General features: G+C 40.2%; 2 protein-coding genes across 4 annotated transcripts in view; both read left to right on the forward strand.

The window, feature by feature from the left end:
• N4BP2L2 (NEDD4 binding protein 2 like 2) overlaps window positions 1-17,608 on the forward strand; it is an 81,712-nt gene extending 64,104 nt beyond the window's left edge. The window contains exon 11 of the transcript XR_009691367.1: window positions 17,481-17,608. The gene's annotated coding sequence lies outside the window, so the exon portion shown is untranslated. The remainder of the gene's footprint in view (window positions 1-17,480) is intronic.
• Window positions 1,106-22,903, forward strand: N4BP2L1 (NEDD4 binding protein 2 like 1). Of its 3 annotated transcripts, none has more exons than XM_061133674.1 (5): window positions 1,114-1,410; window positions 17,481-17,608; window positions 17,919-18,007; window positions 20,034-20,102; window positions 21,432-21,638. In XM_061133674.1, exons 1-5 carry the CDS (start codon window positions 1,232-1,234, stop codon window positions 21,486-21,488), a joined length of 522 nt encoding a protein of 173 aa, XP_060989657.1. In that variant the 5' UTR covers window positions 1,114-1,231; the 3' UTR covers window positions 21,489-21,638. The 3 variants fall into 3 exon arrangements, with proteins under 3 accessions (XP_060989658.1, XP_060989657.1, XP_060989656.1); XM_061133673.1 differs by lacking the exon at window positions 20,034-20,102 and adding an exon at window positions 19,908-19,984 and having other exon boundaries at window positions 1,119-1,410; window positions 21,432-22,903; XM_061133675.1 differs by lacking the exon at window positions 17,919-18,007 and having other exon boundaries at window positions 1,106-1,410; window positions 21,432-21,613.
• The last annotated feature ends 586 nt before the right edge of the window (window positions 22,904-23,489 follow it).

Here is a 23,489-nt window from a genome sequence, read left to right on the forward strand (position 1 = left end):
CTCCCTGTCCTCCCCTGCCCCTCCCTAGTAGAACCCCAAGAGGAAGGTGAAATTCTGAGCAGAGAGCCCCTCCCTACTTGGAGAGTGCCTTCCAGAGCTCATTGTGCAATTCCTGGGTTTTGTTTTAGAAGTAAATTGCTTTTCTTCACAGTTGCTTTTCAAAATTTTCATACCTTAGCTGCCAGAAACAAAATGTATTTGCTTTACAATGGTTATTACAGCCCAAGCCACCATATATCTGGGATTTTTCCAAGATGGTGTTACTTTTCAACATTGTCTCTTTCAGTCCATGCATCTTGGATTTTAGTTCAGAAAATAGGATCTTTCTATCACACTCTTGAGTGTGAAATATTGGAAAGTACTGTGGTGATCAACCAACTGGCACTCACCAGTTCCCGGAACTTAGAACTGAATTCTGGATGCTTCTCTCTAGCGTCAGTAGACTGCTCCTTTCCCTGGGGAGCTGAAATAGTTTCTGGGGAGACCACGGCTTTTCAGGCAACAAAGCGTGTACCTGGGCAGTAACCCTTCTTTCTCAGGAGGCCTAGTTTATACTACTGTTCATAAATCTATCTGAGTTTTAAGGGGTGCCTTGTTTTGAAGAAGAGATTTCTAAAGTTATGTAGAAGCAACAAAGCTTTCTAAGAATATTTTTGGCAGAAGAAGAATTAAAAAAAAAAAAAGGAATTATACAGGTCCTGGGAGAGTGGCATTAGCCATTGGGACACCAGCCAGATATTGGTGCTCACAAACTGGGGGAGACTATGGTTTTTACTGTTAACTGTTCAAAATGCTGTTCACGTTCTCTTCGTCAACTAAAATTATTTCACTTTCAAGGCCTAGTGGGCGGTGGGATGGGGTAGGGCTTTTGCAGAAGGCCTGCCTTCTACGCGGGCGGCCCGGGGAAGTGCCCAGGGTCCCGCTCGGTGGGCCCAGGGCGACGGGCGCAGGGAGGCACGGGCTGGGCTGGAGGTGAGGGTGGGCGGTAGGAGGGGAGTGGAGGTCGGTCGCCGAGGTTTTCGCGGCTGTGTCTCCCAGCGTCCCCGGCTTTCCAGGTAGGGACGACCCCTCCCACGCAGCGCGGTTCGGGCGGGTGGGAAGGAGGGGCTGGGCTGCGAGCGCCCGCCCCTCCATCTATCACATGGCCGGAGAGCCACAAAAACAACAGCTTTGGCCAAGACCGTGACTTCAGGAAAGGGAACGCAGGGCTCTCGCCGCCAGCCCCCACCCCATGGAGGAGAGTTTTCTTGAATCCTTTGGGAGGCTGAGCCTCCGGCAGCAGCAGCCGCAGCCGCCTCGGCCGCCAGCCCCGCCGCCCCCGCGTGGAACACCTCCGCGCCGCCACAGCTTTCGGAAACACCTCTACCTCCTGCGAGGCCTCCCGGGCTCGGGGAAAACTACACTGGCCAGGTAATGATGCGCCGCGCGCCGAGTGCCCGCCGGGCTCCGGTCCAGCCCGCGCCTGCCGACGGGAAGCCGGGCCACCCGGTTCCCGGCCGGGCCGCGGGCCTGAGACGCGGGGGCCCATGCCGCGGGTTCCCAGGCTGCGCCCTCGCTGGAGGACGGTGGTCGGCACCGCGCCTGGCGCAAGCCTCCATGGCACCGCCCCCCCCGCGCGGACCCCGCCAGCGGGGCTGGACGCCTTCACCCCCACTCTCACAGCCTAGGGTCGGGGGCCCAAGGGCAGCCCTCTTCGGGAAAGCCCGATGGCGACTGCAGAGGAGACCGCCGGGCCGCCCGCTGGCGCGCAGGCACCCGCCACAGTGCGTCAACAGGCGTTTTAAACCGGAGCGGAGACGCTCGGGGGCCCGGGGTCGGGGCCGGGCCAGGGCGCGCGATCTGTAGAATATCTGGCGGGTGGAGGCAGCCCCGCGTGTCCTTTGGCGACTGCGAAGGCGCACAGGTGCCCCGGGGAGGGGGTCGCGTGGCCTCGCAGGCCGTCACCTACACAGCCTTTCAACTGTGCCCAAGGCGCCCAAATTAGTTTACCCGCGAATTGCGTCAGCGGCCCCGTACCGGGTCAGCCTGAATGACACGGGCTTGTTGCCTTGGCCACCTTGCTAGGCCTGCAGCTCCAGCCTCAACTCCCACCACTCTGCAGCGTTGAACTGTTTCTCTCCTTGGCTTTGCTGACGCTGGCCCGCCCGCTTGGTTTGCCTTTGCCTGGCTTGCCCTCCGCTGCCCTTTGCCTAACCGATTCCAACAGCGCTTTAAGACTCTCGTCTGTTATCCTCGTCCTCTGGGCTCCTCCGCTTCCTGTTTACACCTTGGGCTTTGCTCAGTGCTGCACATGGTTTTGTTTATCCTGGAAGTTTCTTGAAGGTGGGGGCCATATCTTATCCTGCAAAAGCACGGTGCCTGGCAGTAGTATGTGTTCAGTCGAAGTGGTCCCTGGCCCTCAAAGAGCTTTCCACCTCACCAGAGACATAAGGCTAGCTAGCTGTAGAATCACGGGGGCTGGCTGTGGAACTGTGGAACCTTAGAAGAAGAATCCAGGTGGCAGCGTACAGTCAGAAGCGGATTTGAATGGTACACAAAGAACATGGGAGGAAGGGCTGGGTCCTTTAGGGTCAGGGAAAGATGAGAGCCCTGGGGATGTGCTGCCAGTTAGGATTCCTGGCTGATTTGCTTTTAGCAAAACCTTATTGCTGCGTTTTCACAGATTCAAGGGACAAGTGACTTCCAAATGGCCACTGGTACCCTTTTCTAAGAACCACACACATTTCAATAGGTCTTCTCTCTGTATGAGTGGAGAATGGGGAAGCCTTCCTGGAACCTAGCAGAACGTGGTTATTTTATGATACAGCCATGGTGGGTACATCTCTTACCAACCAAATACCTCCTGCAGTCAAACCCTGTTCAGTTTTTCTTTGGCCTTGCTGACCTGTGGCCTCTCACACACTGTGTCCAAGAAGTGAATAAACGTCTTTGGCCAGATTTTGTTTAGAGCTACCCAGAGGGGAGTAATACTGTGAGCGCTGGGCGCACAGAATTGAACAGCAGAAGCGGTGGGTTTTGGGTCTCACTTTCTTCATCTCCAAAGCTAGTGCGTTGGCCTGGTTTATCTTAAGGTCCCTTCTGGCTCTGACATCTACGCTTTTAAGATTTTAATTCCTGGTTGACTTTGGCTAAGCGGAAGACACTGGATAAGAGAACAACTTATTAAAGAATCTCTCTCTAGGGATGGCTGCCATGAGCACTGGTCTGGAAGGCTGAAGAGTGTGCCTTTAGATCCTCATTGTCACAAGGCAGTTGGTGACTTTGGACAGTCACCTAGCTTTTCTTTACTTTCCTTATAAGTGAATAGTAAGACAGGGATTAGGTTAGATGATTTACTGAAGATCTTTCTAGCTCTTAATTTCTAATTGTAAGACTTAAAAGTGTTTTGTTAATAATGGCTAGGTAAAGAGCTCTGAACTTTGAGTCAATTTATGGCTTTTCTTTTTTTTTGGCCACACTCAGTGGTTCATGGGATCTTAGTTCCTGAAACAGGGATCGGGCCTGTGCCTCTGCGTTGGAGGTGCAGAATCTTAACTACTGGGCCACTAGGGAAGTCCTAATTTATGGCTTCAAATCTAAGCTCTGCCATGGAATGGCTGTAATCTCAACTCCTCAGTTTCCTTCCCTGTTAAACAGGGAAATATGCTCTGCCTACTTCAGAGGACTCCTGTGAGGATTACATCTGTGTGAGAGAACTTGTTAAACCTTAAACCGCCATATACATTTTAAGAGGCATTCATTTCTGCTGAAGATGTTGACCAGCTGAGATCATCTTCATGGTGTTCCTGGGGAGAAGCCTGACTTTGAAGTGAAGGAGGCAGCTGGGAGCCGACGTTGTGAGTTCTCTTGATAGGCTGGACATGGGCAATTCTGAGAATACAGAACTTTGGCTCTGCTTTGGGGTGGGTTGTGCATTTTTTTTTTAAAATTTTTAAAAAAACATTTATTTGTTTTAGCATGGGGGATCTTTTTTAGTTGTAGTATGTGGGATCTAGTTCCCTGACCAGGTATCGAACCTGGGTCCTCTGCATTGGGAACGATGAGTCTTAGCTACTGTCCCAGGAATGTCCCTGGTTTGTGCATTTACATGGAAATCAGGAGAGCAGGCAAGGATACAAGCCACAGCTCAGCAAGGAAAGAGGCCTTCAGTGAGGATACGGGATGTCACAGGCCATTTGTGGGGAGAGAAGGAGGATTGCAAATTGTTTTAAAAAAATACATGTAGGTAAGAAAGTAGTAAAAACTGTAAGGCTATCATATGTATTGTTGGATTCTGGGAAATTCATATTTTTATTATTCTATGTATATTCCAAATTTTCTATAATGAGCATGTATTTCTTGAATCAGAAAAATAAAACTTAAAAAAAAATGGGAGGAGATCTGTTTTTACAAATGCAGGTTCATCTTTTTTTCTACTTTCATTTCTCATTTGATTAAAAAAATAAAAATGCTTTTGAAATTAGGCTCTGTCTGGTCTCCCAAATCCATGTTAGATTTCTGTGCTTTTCATCTGTATGTTTTCACACTTTGCAGGGACTGGAATGTGGAAAACATTATTTAAATTCTTTGGGCATGTTAAAAAACAGTTGAAGTTTTTCTCTGCCTTAAAAATTTTAAGTACATCAGAGTACTAAAAAATTAGCTTCTCTGCTCTATGTGTTTTATCACCTCTATTTCATTTAAAAAGCATTTCAAAAATAGGTTATTGTCATTGGTCTGTAAACTCTACTTCCAGGAATTCATCCTAAGGCAATCACTGGACAAGTGCATGAGATTAGAGAGATGTTCAGCACAAAGTTTTGATGTTCTAGAAAAAAATGTGAGCCAACTTAAGTGTACAAAATAGAGGATTGGCTTATAAGTCACGTGTCATTAATGAAAACATGGATGTACGTTTGACATCTATGTTCTAATATACACAAAAATTCCATTTTCTGTTTTAAGAAATATGTAGAAAGATAGGTATTTATAGTTGTTGATTTTAGGCAGTGGATAGAATACAGACTTTTGCCCCTGACTTTCTCAGTTTTTCCATGACAAGTACATATTGTTTGTAAACTTTTTAAAGGTGAAAATAACTTTTTAAGTTAGCTGAAAATAGTTTTATTCAATAACTTTGCTCGATAGACATAGGTTGTATGATGAAGCATTTATTAAAAAACCAAGTAAATAAGTAATTTTTTATATAAAGGGCTTCCCTAGGGTTATTCTTGTCTTGGACATACCAGGAAGTTTTTTTAATCTGTAAGAAGACTGATTTTAATTATTCAGGGCTATTAATTGTTTAATTATGAACTATTTTATTACATTTTATTAGCCTATGAACTAGTATAGTATAGATCATTTGATTGAATACCTCAGGTTCTTTTTCATTAAAATGGAGCTAATATTCCTTTCGTTAGTTTATTGTGGGGATTTAAGATATTGTGGTAAACAATGATCCTGTGATTATGAATGTGAAAGCATTGTAGAATGTGTGGGCTACATAAATACCAACTATTGTTAATTATTTGATAGTCAACAATAGCAGTATTTCCTAAGTACTGATAAGACTATTAACACCTCAGATGGTAAAGAATCTGCCAGAAATGCGACCTGGGTTCAATCCAGGGTTGGGAAGATCTTCTGGAGGAGGGCTTGGCAACCCACTCCAGTGTTCTTGCCTGGTGAATCCCCATGGACAGAGGAGCCTGGTGGGCTGCAGTCCATGGTGTCTCAAAGAATTGGATACGACTAAGTGACTAAGCACAGTAAGGTATATATACTGTAAGGTTGAGAGAAGGAGCCTACACAAGACTAACAAATGGAAGATAGTAACCAGCACACTGCTGTGGGTAAGTAAAGTCTCATGGGAAATAGCCTCTTCTGTGCTGGTGGTGGTCAAGGCCAGTGGAGTCACTGAGGCTGGTTATTAGGAAGATAAGACAATTAGGGAAGAGCTAGTCTCCTCCATGTGGAGGTGGTTCTCAAGCTGGCCTTGAAGACCAGGAGGATGTCTGAAAACCAGAAAGCCAAGGAAAAGGATTAGAATCGTACATAAGAAGATGGAAATGGGAAAGACCTGAGTGTTCTAGGCTCACGAGGAGCAGGGCTTGATTGCAGTGAATTGTTCATATTGAGTGTGTTGGTTAGGTAACCCCAGGGCCAGACCATGGAGAAAAGCTGGCTAAAAAGTATAGGATTGAGAGAAGAAATAGAATTCCAATTCCAAGACCCTTTTACCCTCAGCAGGTGATCCAGAACTATTTGTTTCCACAGCTGAACTGATACATACTCATTTGGATCTGCACCTGTTCTTTCCTCTGACTTCAGTGAAAACATCTGTGGACTTCTGTTTACTTCTGTGCTTTCTTCTGTGTGTGTGTGTAATGTCCCCCCTTTGAGGACATTTTAACTATTTTTAAGTGTCCGATTCAGTGCTATTAATTACGTGATATGCTGTCATCACCACTGTCTTTTATAAATTTTATCACCACAAACAGAAACTCTGTACCCATTAAGCAATACCTCTCCCCTCCCCTCAGCTCCTGGTTACCTACCTCTGATCTGTTTTCTGTTTCTGTATTTGACTACTCTAGATACCTTATGAAAGGGGAATCATATGGTATTTGTCCTTTTGTGTATGGCTTATTTCACTTAGCTTAATGTTTTCAGGGTTTGTCTATGTTATAGCATGTGTCAGAATCTCATTACTTCATGACTGAATAATATTGCCTTACATGACTATATGATTAAAATGTCCTTTTGAAATGGCAATAGTTTAGGGTAATCTTTTTTTTTTTTTCTTTTTAATGGTCTTGTTTAAAAAATTAGAAGTTCTCAACCTTAAGTCAGTTCCTGCATTTTTTTTTTTTTTTTAAATCTTTAAGTATGAGTCAAAGCAAAGCCTGGGGACCATGCTTTAGGACACACATCCTTTGCAATGTGCTAGTTTGTTTTGGCACCATCAAAAATGGTTTGTTATATGGATTCAGTAGGCTCAAAGGATGCTCACTGACAGCTGCTTTTCTCCTTATTCATATGTCTGGACGACTTGGAATTTTCGATCAAGAGAAATACGTTTTCATTATTTCTTGGCACCAGAGCTATCCAAGGAGGTGAAAGGATGCTTTCCTGATGTGATGCAATGATAGAACAGAGATGGGGACGAAGGTACACTTTATAACCAAATGCAGTTTAAAAAAAATATGAGAAGCAGTGGGAAGAGGGGATTAGTTAGGTTAACTAAGTAGTGAGTAATTAGACCCCAGAGCATACTCGCTTCACAGTGCTCTGGACCATGGTGTTTTTAATTATGAGGCTAGGGCTCTCATAAGTAAAAGCAAGGTCAAAATAGAGAGTTTGTATTAGTCCAGGTCTGTGTGGATGAAAATTAGAGCATCAGGCAGGCGACATCTCAGATTTTTAGCTACTCAGGTCTACTTGGAGAACCTACTGACTTTTTATATTTTTAGTGATTTTTTTTTCCTAAGGTGGTTCCTGAATCTCTTCTCCCCAGTGCTGAGAGTCCTTGCAGTGCCTCTCTCTGAAGATTGGGAAGAAAGAGGACTATATATGCTACCTGTGTTCACGGAGAGTAAGAACACACAGTGCAGTGTTTATGTTCACAGTCATTCACTAGAAAGGTAACAAAGGAGAATCACAACCACTATAGTCCTTGAGCTATCGGGGTATGGGAAGAAGATCCTACTGAATTGGGGCAATGTAATGTCACAGGTGTGGTTATGATTAGAGAAGCAGTAGAAATAGAGAAAGAAACGAAAGGGGAAGAATATTTTCGTAGGAAAATTTCAGGAAATGATCAGGAAGTTCTTACAGAGTTCATCTAGTCCAAGCTGAAGACACTAAACTCGTAAGAAGTTATATATCTTTTTAAAAAATTTTATTGAAGTATAGTTAATTTGCAATGTTGTGTTAATTTTTTCTGTACAGCAAAGTGACTCATATATATATTTATATATTCTTTTTCACATTATTTTCCATTATGGTTTGTCACAGAATATTGAATGTAGTTCTCTGTGTAGGACCTTGTTGTTTATCCATCCTACACATAATTGCCTCTGCCAATTCCAAACTCCCATTCCTTCCCTCCCCTCCCCTTTCCCCTTTGGTAACCACAGGTCTGTTCTCTATATCTGTGAATCTGGTTTTTTTTCATAGATTATGTTGATTTGTATTGTTATTTTAGATTCTACATATAAATGATATCATTTGGTATTTGTGTTTCTCTTTCTGACTTTATTTAGTATGATAATCTTTAGGTCTGTCCATATTGCTGCAAATGGCATTATTTCAAGAAGTTATATATCTTGATCAAGGCTATAGGGATAAATTCTCCTTATTTCTAATCAGACCTTTTTCTTTTGCACCAAAGGAAGAGGCTAGTGAGAGTGACCTGATCAAAGTGTAATGAGGTTGATTTCAATCTGTTGTGTAATGAAAAACACTCGTCAAGACCCTATTAAAAAAGCTTAGTTTATCTGTATTTCAACTGTCAGGGTAAGGAACTCACATGTTATTATGTGATTCCTTCTCTTCTCAGCATGATTGAGTTGACCAGCAAAGCATTAAACACAGGAGAAACCTGTGGCATCGCTGAATTTTCTGGAAAGTTGCTGTTCACACACAAGACACTGAAAGGAATTTCTGCTGGAAACTGCAGTGGAGCCACTGTGGCACATGAGGGCTAACTGGGAGTCTGGTTTGGAATCTCATGAACATGCCCTGCTTTGGAGGTGTGAGGGCGAGAGTGAGCAGTAGGATGGCCTGGGAACTATTCACTGGGGTGCCCTTAGCCACAGAGCCCAGGCCTGTGGCTTGGCAGGTCCATGAAGCTGGTGATGGCTGAGCTCCATCTGCCCAAGGGCAAGGCTCAGCCTTGGCGGTGCAGTTGGCAGCAGCGAAAAGATCAGCCACACCAGGCCCAAGCTTTTTACAGCTATGGCTCCCTCCCCGTTCTCCTCAGGTTGCCAACTTGCTGAGCCTGTTTCCTGCCTCCCAGCTTAAAGTCTTTGAGGAGGATACCAGTAACATCTAGAGGAAGTACTGGAGTCTAGGAAGAATCCTCTTTCCCAGTCTTCTTTGGGGATAAACCTTAGGTTCTGGTAAAATTCTCAACACATAAAGAGTAAATAGAAATTCTCACAGATTCTTTTCACCCTATACAACGTTTGCATAATTAAGGCAACAGAACCTGATATTTAAGAACCACTCATACACTTACCAAATATCTATTATGTCTCATGTAAAATAGAGCATCGAACAAAAAAGACAAAAATCCCTGCCTTCATGGAACATATATTCTGTCCGGGAAAAAAATTTTTTTTTTCTGAAAGAAAGAAGGAAATTTTAAATAATACCTGCTCTACAGTTTCAAAAAAAACAAATGTTTCCATTTCTATTCCACTTGAGGCTATACCCTCAGGAGATGTTCTACATATTCACAAGGAGATTGGCACAGTGATGTTCACTGAAAATTTTGTTTATGGTACAGAAAATTGCAGACAACCTCAGTGTCACTAGAGAAAGAAGATAACTGTGGTTCATTTTAAAAGCACTCAGTTACAGTGGTTTAGTGTAAAGCTCTGAGGCCAGAAACCTGGGTTTTAATCCATGTGTGCCACTCACTTGCCTTTTTTTCTTCCCCCAGCTTTATTGAGGTGTAACTGACACATTATGTAAATTTAACGTATATAGTGTATTGATTTGATACCTTCCTGTGTTGAAAAATGGTTACTTCTGTAGTCTTGGTTAACACCTCCATTGTGTCACATAATCACCATTTCTTTTCTGTGATGAGAACATATTAAGATCTACTCAGCAGCTTTCTGGTGCATAATACAGAATTAGCAGTAACCACCATGCTGTGCATTAGATCTCCAGAACTTAGTCATCTTTTACTTGGAAGTTTGTATCCTTTGACCGACATTTCCCACACCCTCAGCCCCTGGAAACCATCACTGTACCCTGTTTCTATGAGTTTGACTTTTTTAGATTCCACATATAAGTGAGCTCATATAGCATTTGTCTTTGTCTGATTTATTTCACTTAACATAATGACCTTAAAGTTCATTGATATTATCACAAATGGAAGGATTTCCTTCTTTGTCCTGGCTAAAAAATATCCCATTGCATGTATTTACCACATTTATCCATTTACCCACTGACAAATACTTGTTTTCATATTTGGCTATTCTGAATACTGCTTTAGTAAACATGGGGAGTATACAGATAACTTGAAGATCCTGTTTTCATTTCCTTTGGGTGTAAACCAGAAGTGGGATTACTGGATCTTACGGTAGTTCTATTTTTAATTTGTTGAGAAACCTCCATTCTGTTTTCCACAGAGGCTGCAATAATTTACTTTCCTTTTAACTGTGCACAAAGGTTTCCTTTTCTCCACATCCTCATCAACACTTTTTATTTCTTGTCTTGCTGATGATAGCCATTTAATCAGGTATGAGGTGATAGTTCATTTGGATTTTGACTTGCATTTCCTTAATGATTAGCACTGTTGAACACCTTTTTATGTACCTGTGTGCCATTTGTATGTCTTCTTGGGAAAAATGTCTATTCAGATCCTCTGCTCTTTTTTTAACTGGATTTTTTATTTTTGTTAATGAGTTGTATGAGTTATTTACATATTTCAGTTATTAATCCCATATCAGATATATGATTTGGAAATATTTTTTTCTATTTGACCAGTTCAGTTGCTCAGTTGTGTCTGATGCCTTGCGACTCCATGGACTGTAGCATGCCAGGCTTCCCTGTCCAATAACCAACTCCCGAGCTTACTCAAACTCATGTCCTTCAAGTTGGTGATGCCATTTGGTAGATTGCCTTTTTATTTTGTTGATTGTTTCCTTTGCTGTGTAGAAGCTTTTCAGTTTGATGTAGCCTCTTTTACTACTTTTTGCTTTTGTGGCTTGTGCTTTGATGTAATACCTAAAAACTGATTGCCAGGACCAGTGTCAAGGAGATTTTCCCCTATGCTTTCTTCTAGGAGTTAAATGCTTCAGGTCTTACATTTAAGTCTTTAATCCATTTCAGGTTTTTGTGAATGGCTTGAGATAGGGATCCATTTTCATTCTGTTTTAACCACATAAAAGCTGAAATTTTAGATGGATTCAAGAGTGAAATATAAGAGAACATAGATGAATATTTACATAATCTTGGGTTGGGAAAGACTATTGTAAATGTATTATCAAAGACAGAAAGTAGAACATAAAAGATGAGTTCATGTGACTAAAGGAAAATTCTATTAATTGAGACTTGTATGTTAGAGTTCATTATAAACAAAATTAAAAAGAAATTGAGGTACTTAATAAAGATTTTACCAATTCATTTAGCCATAAACCTCCCAATAAGGAGGTTTTATCAACAACCACAGGACATGAAAATGAAAATGCAGTTCACAAAAGAATATCTCTAAATGAGCAGCACACATAAGAAAAAATACTTAAACTTGCTGAGAATCAAAGAAATTGGGGACAGACTAAATACCTGACCACAGAATATTGGTTAAGTAAATTATGGTTCATCCATATGAATAACTCATCAAAAATAATGGCATAATATGACCCAGCAATTCCACTGCTGGTCATACATACTGAGGAGACCAGAACTGAAAGAGATCCATGTACCCCAATGTTCATCACAGCACTGTTTACAATAGCTAGGACCTGGAAGTGACTTATATGTCCATCGGCAGATGAATAGATAAGAAAGCTGTGGTACATATACACAATGGAATATTTCTCAGCTATTAGAAAGAACACATTTGAATCAGTTCTAATGAGGTGGATGAAACTGGAGCTTATTATACAGAGTGAAGTAAGTCAGAAAGAAAAACACCAATACAGTATATTAACACATATATATATGGAATTTAGAAAGATGGTAACGATGACCCTATATGCAAGACAGCAAAAGAGACCGAGGTGTAAAGAACAGACTTTTGGACTCTGGGAGAAGGCGAGGGTGGGATGATTTGAGAGAATGGCATTGAAACATGTATATTCCCATATGTGAAACTGATCGCCAGTCCAGGTTCGATGCATGAGGCAGGACGCTCAGGGCTGCTGCACTGATACGACCCTGAGGGATGGGATGGGGAGGGTGGTGGGAGGGGGATTCAGGATGGGGGATACATGTACACCCATGGCTGACTCATGTCAATGTATGGCAAAACCCACTACAATATTGTAAAGTAATTAGCTTCCAATTAAAATAAATAAATTAATTTTTAAAAAAGAAAAAAATAATGGCACAGAATCATACTTCATAAGGTGGGAAATAGTTGCTGTGGAAATAAATTTGGTGAAAAGAAGTTGATAATCTCTGCATTATGTTTCTGTTTTTATGGAACAAAATATCAGATGAGAAAAAAAATTCTGTCTCCTGGAAAGACAATCAAAATATTAGTATTTTTAGGTTGAGGAATATAGGAACCTCTCCTGTTTTGCAGTTTTCTCTTCCAAAATATTTTGCCTTGAATATGTGTTACTTTGCTAACTAGAAGGGAAAAGTAGTATTTTTAAGGCTGGTGTAGACCAAGACACAGGAGCCAGCTTGAGGGGGCACCTGCTGGGCAAATTTGGGACAATTTGAGCATCATAAAGAAAGACGATGGTAAGCATTATTAAAAGGGGAAAGGGAAAGAGTGCTCTTCTTTACTAGACAATGCCACCTAGTAAATACAGAAGAAATTACACGAAGTAATCAGTATTCTGCTATTCCCAGTGTAATAACTCATTTGGCAGTGATCAGCAATGAATATAAAGCTCATTGAGGGAAAGGTTGTTGGGGAATAGGATGTTACACGGGGCCTCTTGTTACATCAACCCCCCCCAGCTCCAACATGATGTAGTATCACAAGGGAAGCAATGCTAGCTGATGCTACCTGTTAGCCAAGTGATAAACTTAGCAGGATGGTACAGATGGTCATCACGTGCAGTCAGGTATGCAAACATCACCTCTGTATTTTCCTTCCAAAATGTTCAATCTGGATCTAATTATGAGGAAATAACCAGGCTAATCCAGAATGTGGGGCATTCTCAAACCAACTGACTAGACTCTTCAAAAAGGGAAAGCAGGGAGGGAGGTTCAAGAGAGAGGGGGCAAATACATACCTATGGCTGATTCATGTTGATGTATGGCAGGAACCAACACAATATTGTAAAGCAATTATCCTTCAATTAAAAGTAATTGTTTTTTTTTAAAAAAAAGGGAAACCAGAGAAGGCATGAAGACTAGATTAAGTGGTACTAAAGAGGTGTTAATAGCTAAATGCTGTACTTGAATCTGTGAAGATATTGGTACCGTGAAGGAAATTTTAAATTAGAAAATCTATTGACATTGGCTATTTTTTTTTTTTTTTTTACATTGGCTATTATAAATAGCTAAGGGCTTCCCTGGTGGCTCAGAGATAAAGAATCCACTTGCAATGCAGGAGATCCAGGTTCGATCACTGGCTCGGGAAGATCCCCTGGAGAATGGAATGGCTGCCCACTCCAGTGTTCTTGCCTGGGAAATCCCATGAACAGAGGAGCATGGTGGGCTACAATCCATGGGGTCAGAAAGAGTTGGACACAACTGAGCAACTGAGCATTGCATGCATTATAAATAGCTGTAATATAAAATTGTAACATAAATTAGTATATAATTTATGTATAGTATATATTTATAACATTTATAATTTATAATTCCATTTTTAAGTTGTGACGTGATTATTTAGGATAATGTTATTTATAGAAGATACTTGATAAAGCATTTAGGAACAAAGTATCATGATGTCTGCAACTTATTTTTAAATGGCACATCAAAAATACACATGTGAGAGAAGTAAAATAAATGAGGCAAGATGTTAACAATATTGTTAACAAAAATGTTAACAATGGAGGGTAAAGAGTGTTCATAGTATTCTTTCAACTTATTTTTATAGGTTTGAACATTTTCTAAATATAAAAGATTGTGGAGGGAAGGTTTAGGTGGAAATAAAAAGAGGGAAAAACATGGAATAAATGAGACTTGAGGAATGTGGGGACCAAATGCAAAGTATGGATCTTGTTTAGCTCTTGAGTCAAACAAACCAATTGTAGGAATATATTTATGAGACAATCAGGGAAATTTGAACACTGAAAAGATATTTGGTGGAATGAAGTATGAAGCAGATGAAACAAAACTGGCCATATAACGATAATTGTTAAAGCTGGACCATGGTTATATGGGGAATAATTATGTTATTTTATTTTGCATGTTGGAAAATTCCAATAATAAGGGGTACAACTCAAAGTTACATACTAATGTTGGACTTTATCAATGAGTGGGTGAGTGACTAATAGATATCTAAATATATTCAAATGGTTCTCTATTATTAAACAAAAGAATTACACAAAAGAGTGATGCTATGAAATCAAGATTAGAACCTAAGTTACTCTCATAGTAGTAGTTTCAGGTGAGTTTGGGGGGCACTGCAGAGGTGAAAATTATGTGGATGTAATTGTCTTTTTTTTTTTCCCCTTTTTTTTTCATTCTCTCACTTTCCCTAATGCATGAGGCTCCTGACCACCATAAAGGAAGCTAGAGCTGGGGCATTATGCTCGTCACTTCTGAAGCTGACGGAATGGTATTTATTGCTTCCACTGAAGTTTGAGACTCTTAGGATTGCTTAGTTCACCAGTTCTTCATTTAGGTGGGAGAGCTTTTAAGTCTTGTGTATTCAAAATGCACCACGACTGCCAGTGCTGATTTAACATTCAGGTGAAGCAAAAACAAGTTTTGAAGGAACGATTATTTAGTAAGATCAAAAAGTCAATTCTTTCATCTTCTCCAGTCCCCCAATTCCATTAGAGTTGTAAAGGTGAAAAATGGTCCTATTTTTGCCTGCCTGTTTGTTAGGAGGACCATATAGGCTATAGTCACATGTGTCTTGGGAAATGATGAGCAGGTGGTTCAGCTCCATAGTGGTCCTGAACAATTTAACTTTTACTCTAAGGCAAAATTTTGCAAACAAGGTGATACTTTCTTTGCTGTGTTTTCTTTTTTGTTTTTTAGAAGGGAATAGAATTCAAATAAAATGTGAATTGAACCCATGCCTTAAAAGGTTTTTTTTTTTTTTTAAAATGAAAAATTAGAGTATTAACTTGTAGTAGATAATATAAACCATAAAGAGGAGATAAAGCTATGTCTATGAAAAGAAAAACTCCATTCTGAAAATGACAAAACCAAACCTATAAGTGGCAGACTTAATAGGAAAACGAAGCCAGATTTAGAAGGGATATTTAAGAAGTTTTGGAACTAATATCCAGAGTTGCTTAACTTAGTACACAAAAGATAAGGAAAACAAGTTACACAATATTATTTAAACTCTTATTGAAGCTTTCATGTTTAGACTAGATAATACTGATGAAAATAATTAAAAAACTGTAAAGCATTTACAGATATAAAATATGCACACCTGAAAATGCAGTTAGTGTTGCCCTTAGATTTTCTTCTAAGGTGTCTTTATAATAACTGTTTGCCCTGGAGGTTAACATTTGGATATCTGATTTGAGCTTTTCAGTTTGAGTATCTTTACAGTCAAAAGACATTTACAAAGAAACTATGCGAATCCGTTTTATCAGATCTTTATACTTGCCTTTCATGTCTGTTTCTGTATCTGTGGTGTATTTAAAATGGCCACATTTTCTTTGCCACCCCTCCTAGTATGTACACACTCCAATGCACTTTTTACTACGATGGCATGTAAAGAGTTTTGGTTGGAAAATTTGACTTCATTTGTTATTATTAATAAAATAACAGTACCTTGTGTTTGTAAAGTACCTTACCTCTTGAAAAATGTTTTCCCATACCTCACCTCATTCCATCCTTACTAGAAGCTCTGTTTACTAGGTCATGATATTATACAAGTTTTCAGTCAGGAACACAGAAGGTTAGAGAGTCCGCATGGCACTAGTGGAATGGCAGGAACTGAACCTAAGTGTTTCAAGCAGCTTAGGTGCTTTACTCATTATCTGTGGTTTCAATGCCTTATGTTCTTTCCTGATTAGAATTCTTCTTGATGGAGAAGAACAAACAGAGCTGAATAGTTCTGTTTTCTTTTTATATTTCCTGCTCTTGTTATGTTCCAACATTTCCTCCCCCCCCCCTTTTTTAAAAAAATCTTAATTATTTTTGGCTGCGCTGGGTCTGCTTTGCTGTGTGGGCTTTTGTCTAGTTGTGGCAATCAGGGGCTACTCTCTAGTTGTGGTGTGCGGACTTCTCATTGCAGTGGCTTCTTGTTGCAGAGCATGGGCTCTAGGCATGCTGGCTCAGCAGTTGTGGTGCACAGGCTTAGTTGCTCTGCAGCATGTGGAATCTTCCTGGACCAGGAATCAAACCCACATCCCTTGCATTGGTAAATTCTTAGCCACTGGATCACCAGGGAAGTCCTTCCTCCAACTTTTAAATATCTTTTTATTCTGAGCACGGCCATTTTGTCATGGACTGTATCTGACTGGTGAATTTGTTTATAGTTAGAATTACGCTGGGGAGCAACACAGGGAGAAGGGAGAGAATCGTGTGCTCATTGTGTCAGGCACTGTGCGAGGCACTTCCCCAGGTTATCAGGTAGTCATCTTCACTTAGCAAGATGGGTGCTGTTATCCTCCATTTTTATAGGTGAGGAAAGGAGGCTCAGAGATTTACTTTGTTACTGTCTAGCACAATAGCCATCTTCTCCCCCAAAGAAGTCTGAATAAGGATTTCATGTGGAAATATCTTCTCTTTGAAGTTATTTTGTGCAAAACTTCATATGCTTTTTTTTTCCCCCTGCTTTAAAGGGGGGACTCCATGATGCCTTTTCTTTTTTTCTGTGTGTGACATTTTCATATTCAGAGAGAGTGATACAAGTTTAGGAACGCCTAGGGAATGTTGGATCTGCATCTTCTGCTGGTTTTAGAATTTGGTTTAGGTCACTGCTAAAATGTTACCTGTTAGGGGTAGCACACACATCACTTTTATCTACATTTCATACCTCAGCAAGAACCAGTGTCTCACATGGGTCCTTATGGAGAATAGAGCTCCAAGGCGAGGGGACCCAGGACAGGTAAGGGGGTGCAGGAAGGGGCTGCAGCAGGGGTCCTTGGGCAATGGTGCGTCACAGAGGAACGTCAGTGAGGGCTGTGCCCACTCTTGTCACCCCTGCAGCGAAGCCTCCAGGGTTTCATCTAGAATCAGTTCTGGTAGCTGCAGACATCAGCGCGGTGGTGACAGCACTTGTTAAAGAGTTGGGCAACACACCAGTCCCCTCTCAGCCCTCTCCTTACCCCTATGAAGGAGTGATACCTTCTAGAGAGAATCTCTCTTTTTAAAATGAATTTCAACAACTCAAACCTGGTGGTCTCACAAGTGTAAACTACTAAATGTTAGAGATGGAAGGAAATGATTTATAGTATGAAAATGCATGGTCATAAAATAATCTTTGTTTCCCCACTCTCCAGACAATTGCAACACGACTTTCCCAGAGCCCTGATTTTCAGCACGGATGATTTTTTCTTCAGGGAAGATGGTGCCTATGAATTCAATCCTGACTTCCTGGAGGAAGCTCATGAGTGGAACCAGAAAAGAGGTGACAGATTCCTTTCCAAGCTCCTGGGAAATCCTCTTGTGCACATAGATTGTAGCTCCTGCAAAATGAAAAAAATTTATGGAAGGAGCTTAATCTAAAGTTCTGCCATGTTTTCCCCTCAAACAGAATGCCAGAGTGTAACCTCCCTAGATTCCAGGAAAAAGAAAATTTTTGATAATGGGTTCTGAAGTAGGTGGTATTAAAGTTGTGTAATGAGGACATCCTGTAATAAAAATAACAAAATATGGAGTACACTCGCCCTTCTGTGATTGTTGCATGTTGTTCACTGTTATATAACATTGTGTTGCAGCAAGAAAAGCAATGAGGAATGGCATATCCCCCATTATTATTGATAATACCAACCTCCACGCCTGGGAAATGAAGCCCTATGCAGTCATGGTAGGAAGAAGTATCATTCTGAATTTTCAGTTCTGGACATTTTGTGAGAAAGTTGAAACATTTGTTCTTTCTTCTTTTTTTGGTCTTAATGATCTCATATTCATTACTAGTAGTTCTCCCAGGGATCAGGTAAAGAGGTTTTATTTTAGCGTTTCTCTGCCGTTCAGTGGCTGAAATTTGCTGAGATGCTAATACTACCTCAGGGTACATTTCAAAAATAGCCCTTGGTCTGAATTCTTGACAGCATTCTATCTTGGTTGTTTTCCTAAGGGAAGGCATACATAGGAGCATCTGCTGAAACCTGCTGAGAAGTGTTGGACTAGGTGATGCCTCCAGTGGAGCTGGAGATGATGTCCATAGGACAGTTCTGTCTTTGCCACGCTGGGGACTTCAGGACTATGGGTGCTGCTGCTGCATGGGAGTTCCAGGGCAATGAATTTCTTAGTTTAAACACAGATTCAGGAGTAACACTGTAACCCTCTTAAGATATTAGAATACAAATATAAATGCACGTATAAGGTAACAGTTCAGCCGTCTACTGTCAGGACAGTCAGATGAATGAAGCAATGTGTACATTTTTCTTTATTTATGAAGTATGTCTGATCTATTTTTCAGACAGATGTCATCTTTTGTGCTAATATGTTTTCATTCCTTACTGTGTGTATTAAGGAGAAAAGATCCACAAACATACAGGGAGAGGAAGAAGACAGCTGAGTGTTCTCCCTACTTGGCTAATTTTAAAGTGAATCTCTCTAAAACTGGACTCATGGCAGCCTGTTTTTAAGCCTTTTTTAATATTTTGGGCAGAGTAGCTTACATAGAGGTGTGCTTTTGTCTAGATACTTTCATCAGTTTTACTTAGGCCCAGACTGTGGGACTTTGCTGAATGTAGGAAAGAATGAGCATCAACTTTGTGGTTACTTCAGTTCATGGATCGAACATCCACTTAGGAGAAAAATGGACAGGGATGTGAAGAGTCAGGTTAATTAAGGCACAGCTCAGAACCAAGAGGCAGAGCTTAACTGAGAGTGGCTTAAGGAAAGTCATTTTACTTTTTATTTTCTAATTTCTAGACATGCACAATCTTTCCCAGCCATCCACAGCTACTACTAAGACACAGAAACTAGATAGTTTCCATGTATGATATTTGATATCCTTATGAAATTAGAAGTGTCCATCTAAAGAATGAAGAGGAAATCCCCTTACTTAGCCCATTTTATTCTGTATTTTATAACACAACAAACAGTAGTCATAACAGAAAGTTCAATTTGAGATAAAAGTAAGTAGTAGTAAGGCAATGCAAAGAACATTTGATGTTTCCATGGAAATGATAATCATTTTCTAAACTCAAGGAAATATAGCATGGTGAATTGAGCCAAACTATGTGGCATGGATGGGAGAGCTACTTTTTGGAGGGAAGAATATGTGAAGTATGTGGAAATCATTTTTATTTCCCAAGCTCTGTGCCTCTGGTACTCTCACTTTGTAAAGCAAGGTGTGAGGACTAGGCCAACGCACTTGACGAAAGTGAATCTGCGATAATCACATGTACGGGACTTTGGGAAACCATTGGAGTTCATTGCTCATTCCTATGGACAGGGAATTTAAAACTAGTTCAACTATCTATCTATTTAAAGGTTCAAAACAAAGAACGGTTGTCATTTTCCAACATAGTAGATAGAATTACTGAAAATTTATCATTTGGAACCATAATATAATCTGAGAGTGGCTAAGTTTGGTATGTACCAACTGTATTTGTTAACATAAATTGAGGCATTGAATTACTGGTTAAACAAAAGGAATGTTAGAAAAGATTTGTAGTAAATGTTAAATGGCAGCATAAACATTCCCAAACATACATACCATGTCTTCAATGTTTTATGTACTTTTGAAAAATCAGGCACTTGAAAATAACTATGAAGTTATATTCCGAGAACCTGACACTCGCTGGAAATTCAACGTTCAAGAGTTAGCAAGGTACTTCTTTGTTTTTCTAGCTCCTCATTATGTATCCTGCTATTTTCAGGTATTTCAGACCGAACAAAAGAATCTTTTCAGGCTGGAAATGGACATGGTAGTTTTCAGGCCAGAAATGGTAATTCTTGGAAATTGATAACTTTGAAATTATTAATGTGAAAGACTTTACTTTGGGGTCAGTTTTCTAATATAATGCTAAATGCTAAATCTTAGCTTGGACTTGGTCCTCAACAAGGACATATTTAACATTCTGCTAAAATGCTTCTTCATTAATGGACATTTGAAAGCACTTTCCTCTGCATGGGATTGCACTTGTGAGTGGTGTTTTTGCACTTAGGCTAAACAAAGACCTTCAGATATTGAACAGTCTGTGGTTCATTTATGGTCTAGATGCTGCTTCTAGTTTGTAAAGCAATCAATGTCCAAATAATACTAACTTGTTGATTGAATGCATGGGTTCTGATAATTCCCCATCTGGGCTATTTGGTAATGTCAATGATTTAAAGTAACCAGTGAGGTCAGAATTTACTTTTTAGGAATAAGTCTAATTCATCTTATGGTTACAAGCAGATAGTGTTTCTCAAGGGATGTGTGAATCACCTCTGTCAGAATCACCTGAGGTGATTGTGAAACTCCTAGTTCATGGGGCATCCCTGGTGGTCCAGTGGTTGAGAATCTGCCTTGCAATGCAAGGGATGCTGATTTGATCCCTGGTCCAGAGGGATCCCACATGCTGCAGAGCAGTAAGCACGTGTATCACAACTACTGAGTCTGGGAGCTGTATCCACTGAGTCCGCATGTCACAGCTCCTGAAGCCACACACCTAGAGCCTGTGCTCTGCAACAAGAGAAGCCACTGCAGTGAGAGGCCTGTGCCCCACTAGTAGAGAAAGCCCCTGTACTGTGGCCACAAAGATCCACCACAGCCAAAAAAATAAATAATAAATATTTTTAAAAGTCCTAGTTCATGGACCCCATTCCTAGTTGAAGTCTCTGATAATTACATTTCAAAACTATATCCCCAATTGATTCTCATGTCCGTGAGAATTGAAGAATGTTGTTTTAATAAGGATCTAGAACTATCTAGGACTGACATAAGTGATTACAGATACATGCATAACAAATTGGCAAACACATAAGAAGAGCTCATGGTGCTGTCTTATGTTTTGAAGCACAGAATTGAGATTTCCAGAAACAGCATTTTTTGATGTTTTAGCTCTTTGCTAGCCTCAGGGTAGCTTGGGGGTGTGCAGGGCCGCATGAAAAACAGTTGAGCCGAACGATAACTGCCTAACACGATGTTTTGCTTTTGTCAGAGTTCCATCTTGAGAATAGGGAGTGCATATCTGTGTAATAATACAGGACTTGTAAAATACAAATACTTGTAAAATATAACTCATTTTGATATGCTGCCTTAACTAAACATTTGCATTTTTTTTTCCACGTAGAAGAAACATTCATGGAGTCCCAAGAGAGAAAATACACCGAATGAAAGAACGATATGAACATGATGTTACCTTTTACAGTGTGCTGCATGCAGAAAAACCAAGCAGAGCGAACAGAAACCAGGACAGGAATAACGCATCTCCTTCCAACGGTGCAGGGTACTGGAATACCTACGCAGAGTTCCCAAACCGGAGGGTGCATGGCAGCTTCACTAATGAGAGCTCCTTTAACAGAAGGGGTGGTTGTCACCACGGGTATTAGAGGCCTCTCTTACAGGCATTCCGAATTTTCCTAAATCAGTTTTTACTTCAATTTTTGGTATTTATTCTCCGTTCAGTGGTAGTCAGAGCTCTAATTCCAGTGTAAATAGTCAAGCCTGAGAGTTTCTGTGCAGAAGTCGTTACATGCCTCTTCAACAAGCATTTGTTAAAGTGATCCTATGTGCATGGTCTGATGCTGGGAATTCTGCCGATTTGATTAAACAAAGTCCTTTCTCTAGGGAAAGAACTAATTCAAAACTGAAGCCTGAGAACATACCCAAGAACGTAATCAGCCACATAGGCTCATTAATGAACTGTTTTTAATAAAAAGCTTCAGTAGCCCTTTCTCTGAAGCAGTCTATTTTTTCAGGAAATTCATCTCCGTCAGGAAAGTTGGGAAGGTGGGGGAGAAATAGGCAGGAACAATTTTTTAGTGGCATTGCTACTTTTGATCATCTGTGTATCCAAAAATGTGAGTTGTGTGGCTGTAATGATGGTACTGATTTTCCTTTAAGATGAAGACACTAGGAAGTATACACCTAAGGGAATATTGTCCTTCAAAGTAGACACTTTGGGAAATTATCCCTTTATTTTAGCAATGTGTCACTGTTAGAAATATGTTAAAATCTTAATAGTGATACAAGCTACTGAGGAAAATCAGTGTCGTTGTTTCAAGTCACATCTTGTGTTTTAACTACCACTTTATCAAACAGGGTTAAGCCTGTTTGATAACAGGGATAAATCTGTTTGGCTGTTGAGCTAACAGTGTACATAAAACAAGCCTGCCTTTATAAAACACCAATTTTTAAGAGGAATAATCAATTTTTAAAAATTATTCCTATAAATGTGTATTATCAGTTGGCAGCTCCAAAGTTTTGGGCGTACAAGGAATGAAGCATCCCAGGATGTCCTCACATGGAAACAGGAAAAGTCATGCTCCTCTTATGAGGAGCAGTCTCAGTGTTTTGTGAGGCTTTAAGACAAAGTTCTACTACAATTCTTATATTAATATTGAATTTATGAATCCAAATCAAATTTTAACAGGTTGGAATCAGATTAATTTGGTGTGAGACCACGGATAAGACCATGTAGGATGTATGCTTTATTTCTTGTTGGCCAACAACTTCTTTCTAATGTTTTGTGAAGCATTATTTTAAGTGTTCTATATAATGGTGCTTTTATGGTTATTAAAAATTATATATGGTATTGCTTTATATGGACTTGTCATTGAATCTAATTTTGGGGGGTTTAAGAAAATAAAAAACTTATTTACCATAAATACCACAGAATTCTACCCTATTAAGAACTAGTTTTTCTAAATTTACCCATCTTCTTTAATGACTAGGAGACACAGAGGTAAAGATAAAAGCAACTTTATATTTTACTTGTGTGTATAAATTATTTGATCTCTATACATTAGAAAGACTGTATTACTTTAATATTCCATATTTAGTACTATTGAAATCTATTCAACATCTTGATGATTACCAGCAATGATCTGTAATTTTTTCATTAACATTTAAAAAAATTGATGTCTCCTTTGAGTAGCAAAGTTTGCCCAACAAGCTAAAATTAAGTGAATTTGAATGAATCTCAAGTATAGTTTGGCTAAATTCTGTGTATCCAAGCTCAACACATAATAATCTAATAATAATGATAATCCACATTAACAGTACTCCTGTTTTCCAGACCCTAGATAATCCTGGGTAGTCCTAGTCAACGTGGTCCCTAGGTCAGTGCAGAATTAGGTCAGTCTGGGTGGCTTGACTCATTTAGGATAGTAGAGGTGAGAAGTGTCAG

The sequence above is a fragment of the Dama dama genome, chromosome 30 (genome assembly GCF_033118175.1).
Source record: "Dama dama isolate Ldn47 chromosome 30, ASM3311817v1, whole genome shotgun sequence".
Classification (NCBI taxonomy): Eukaryota; Metazoa; Chordata; class Mammalia; order Artiodactyla; family Cervidae; genus Dama; species Dama dama.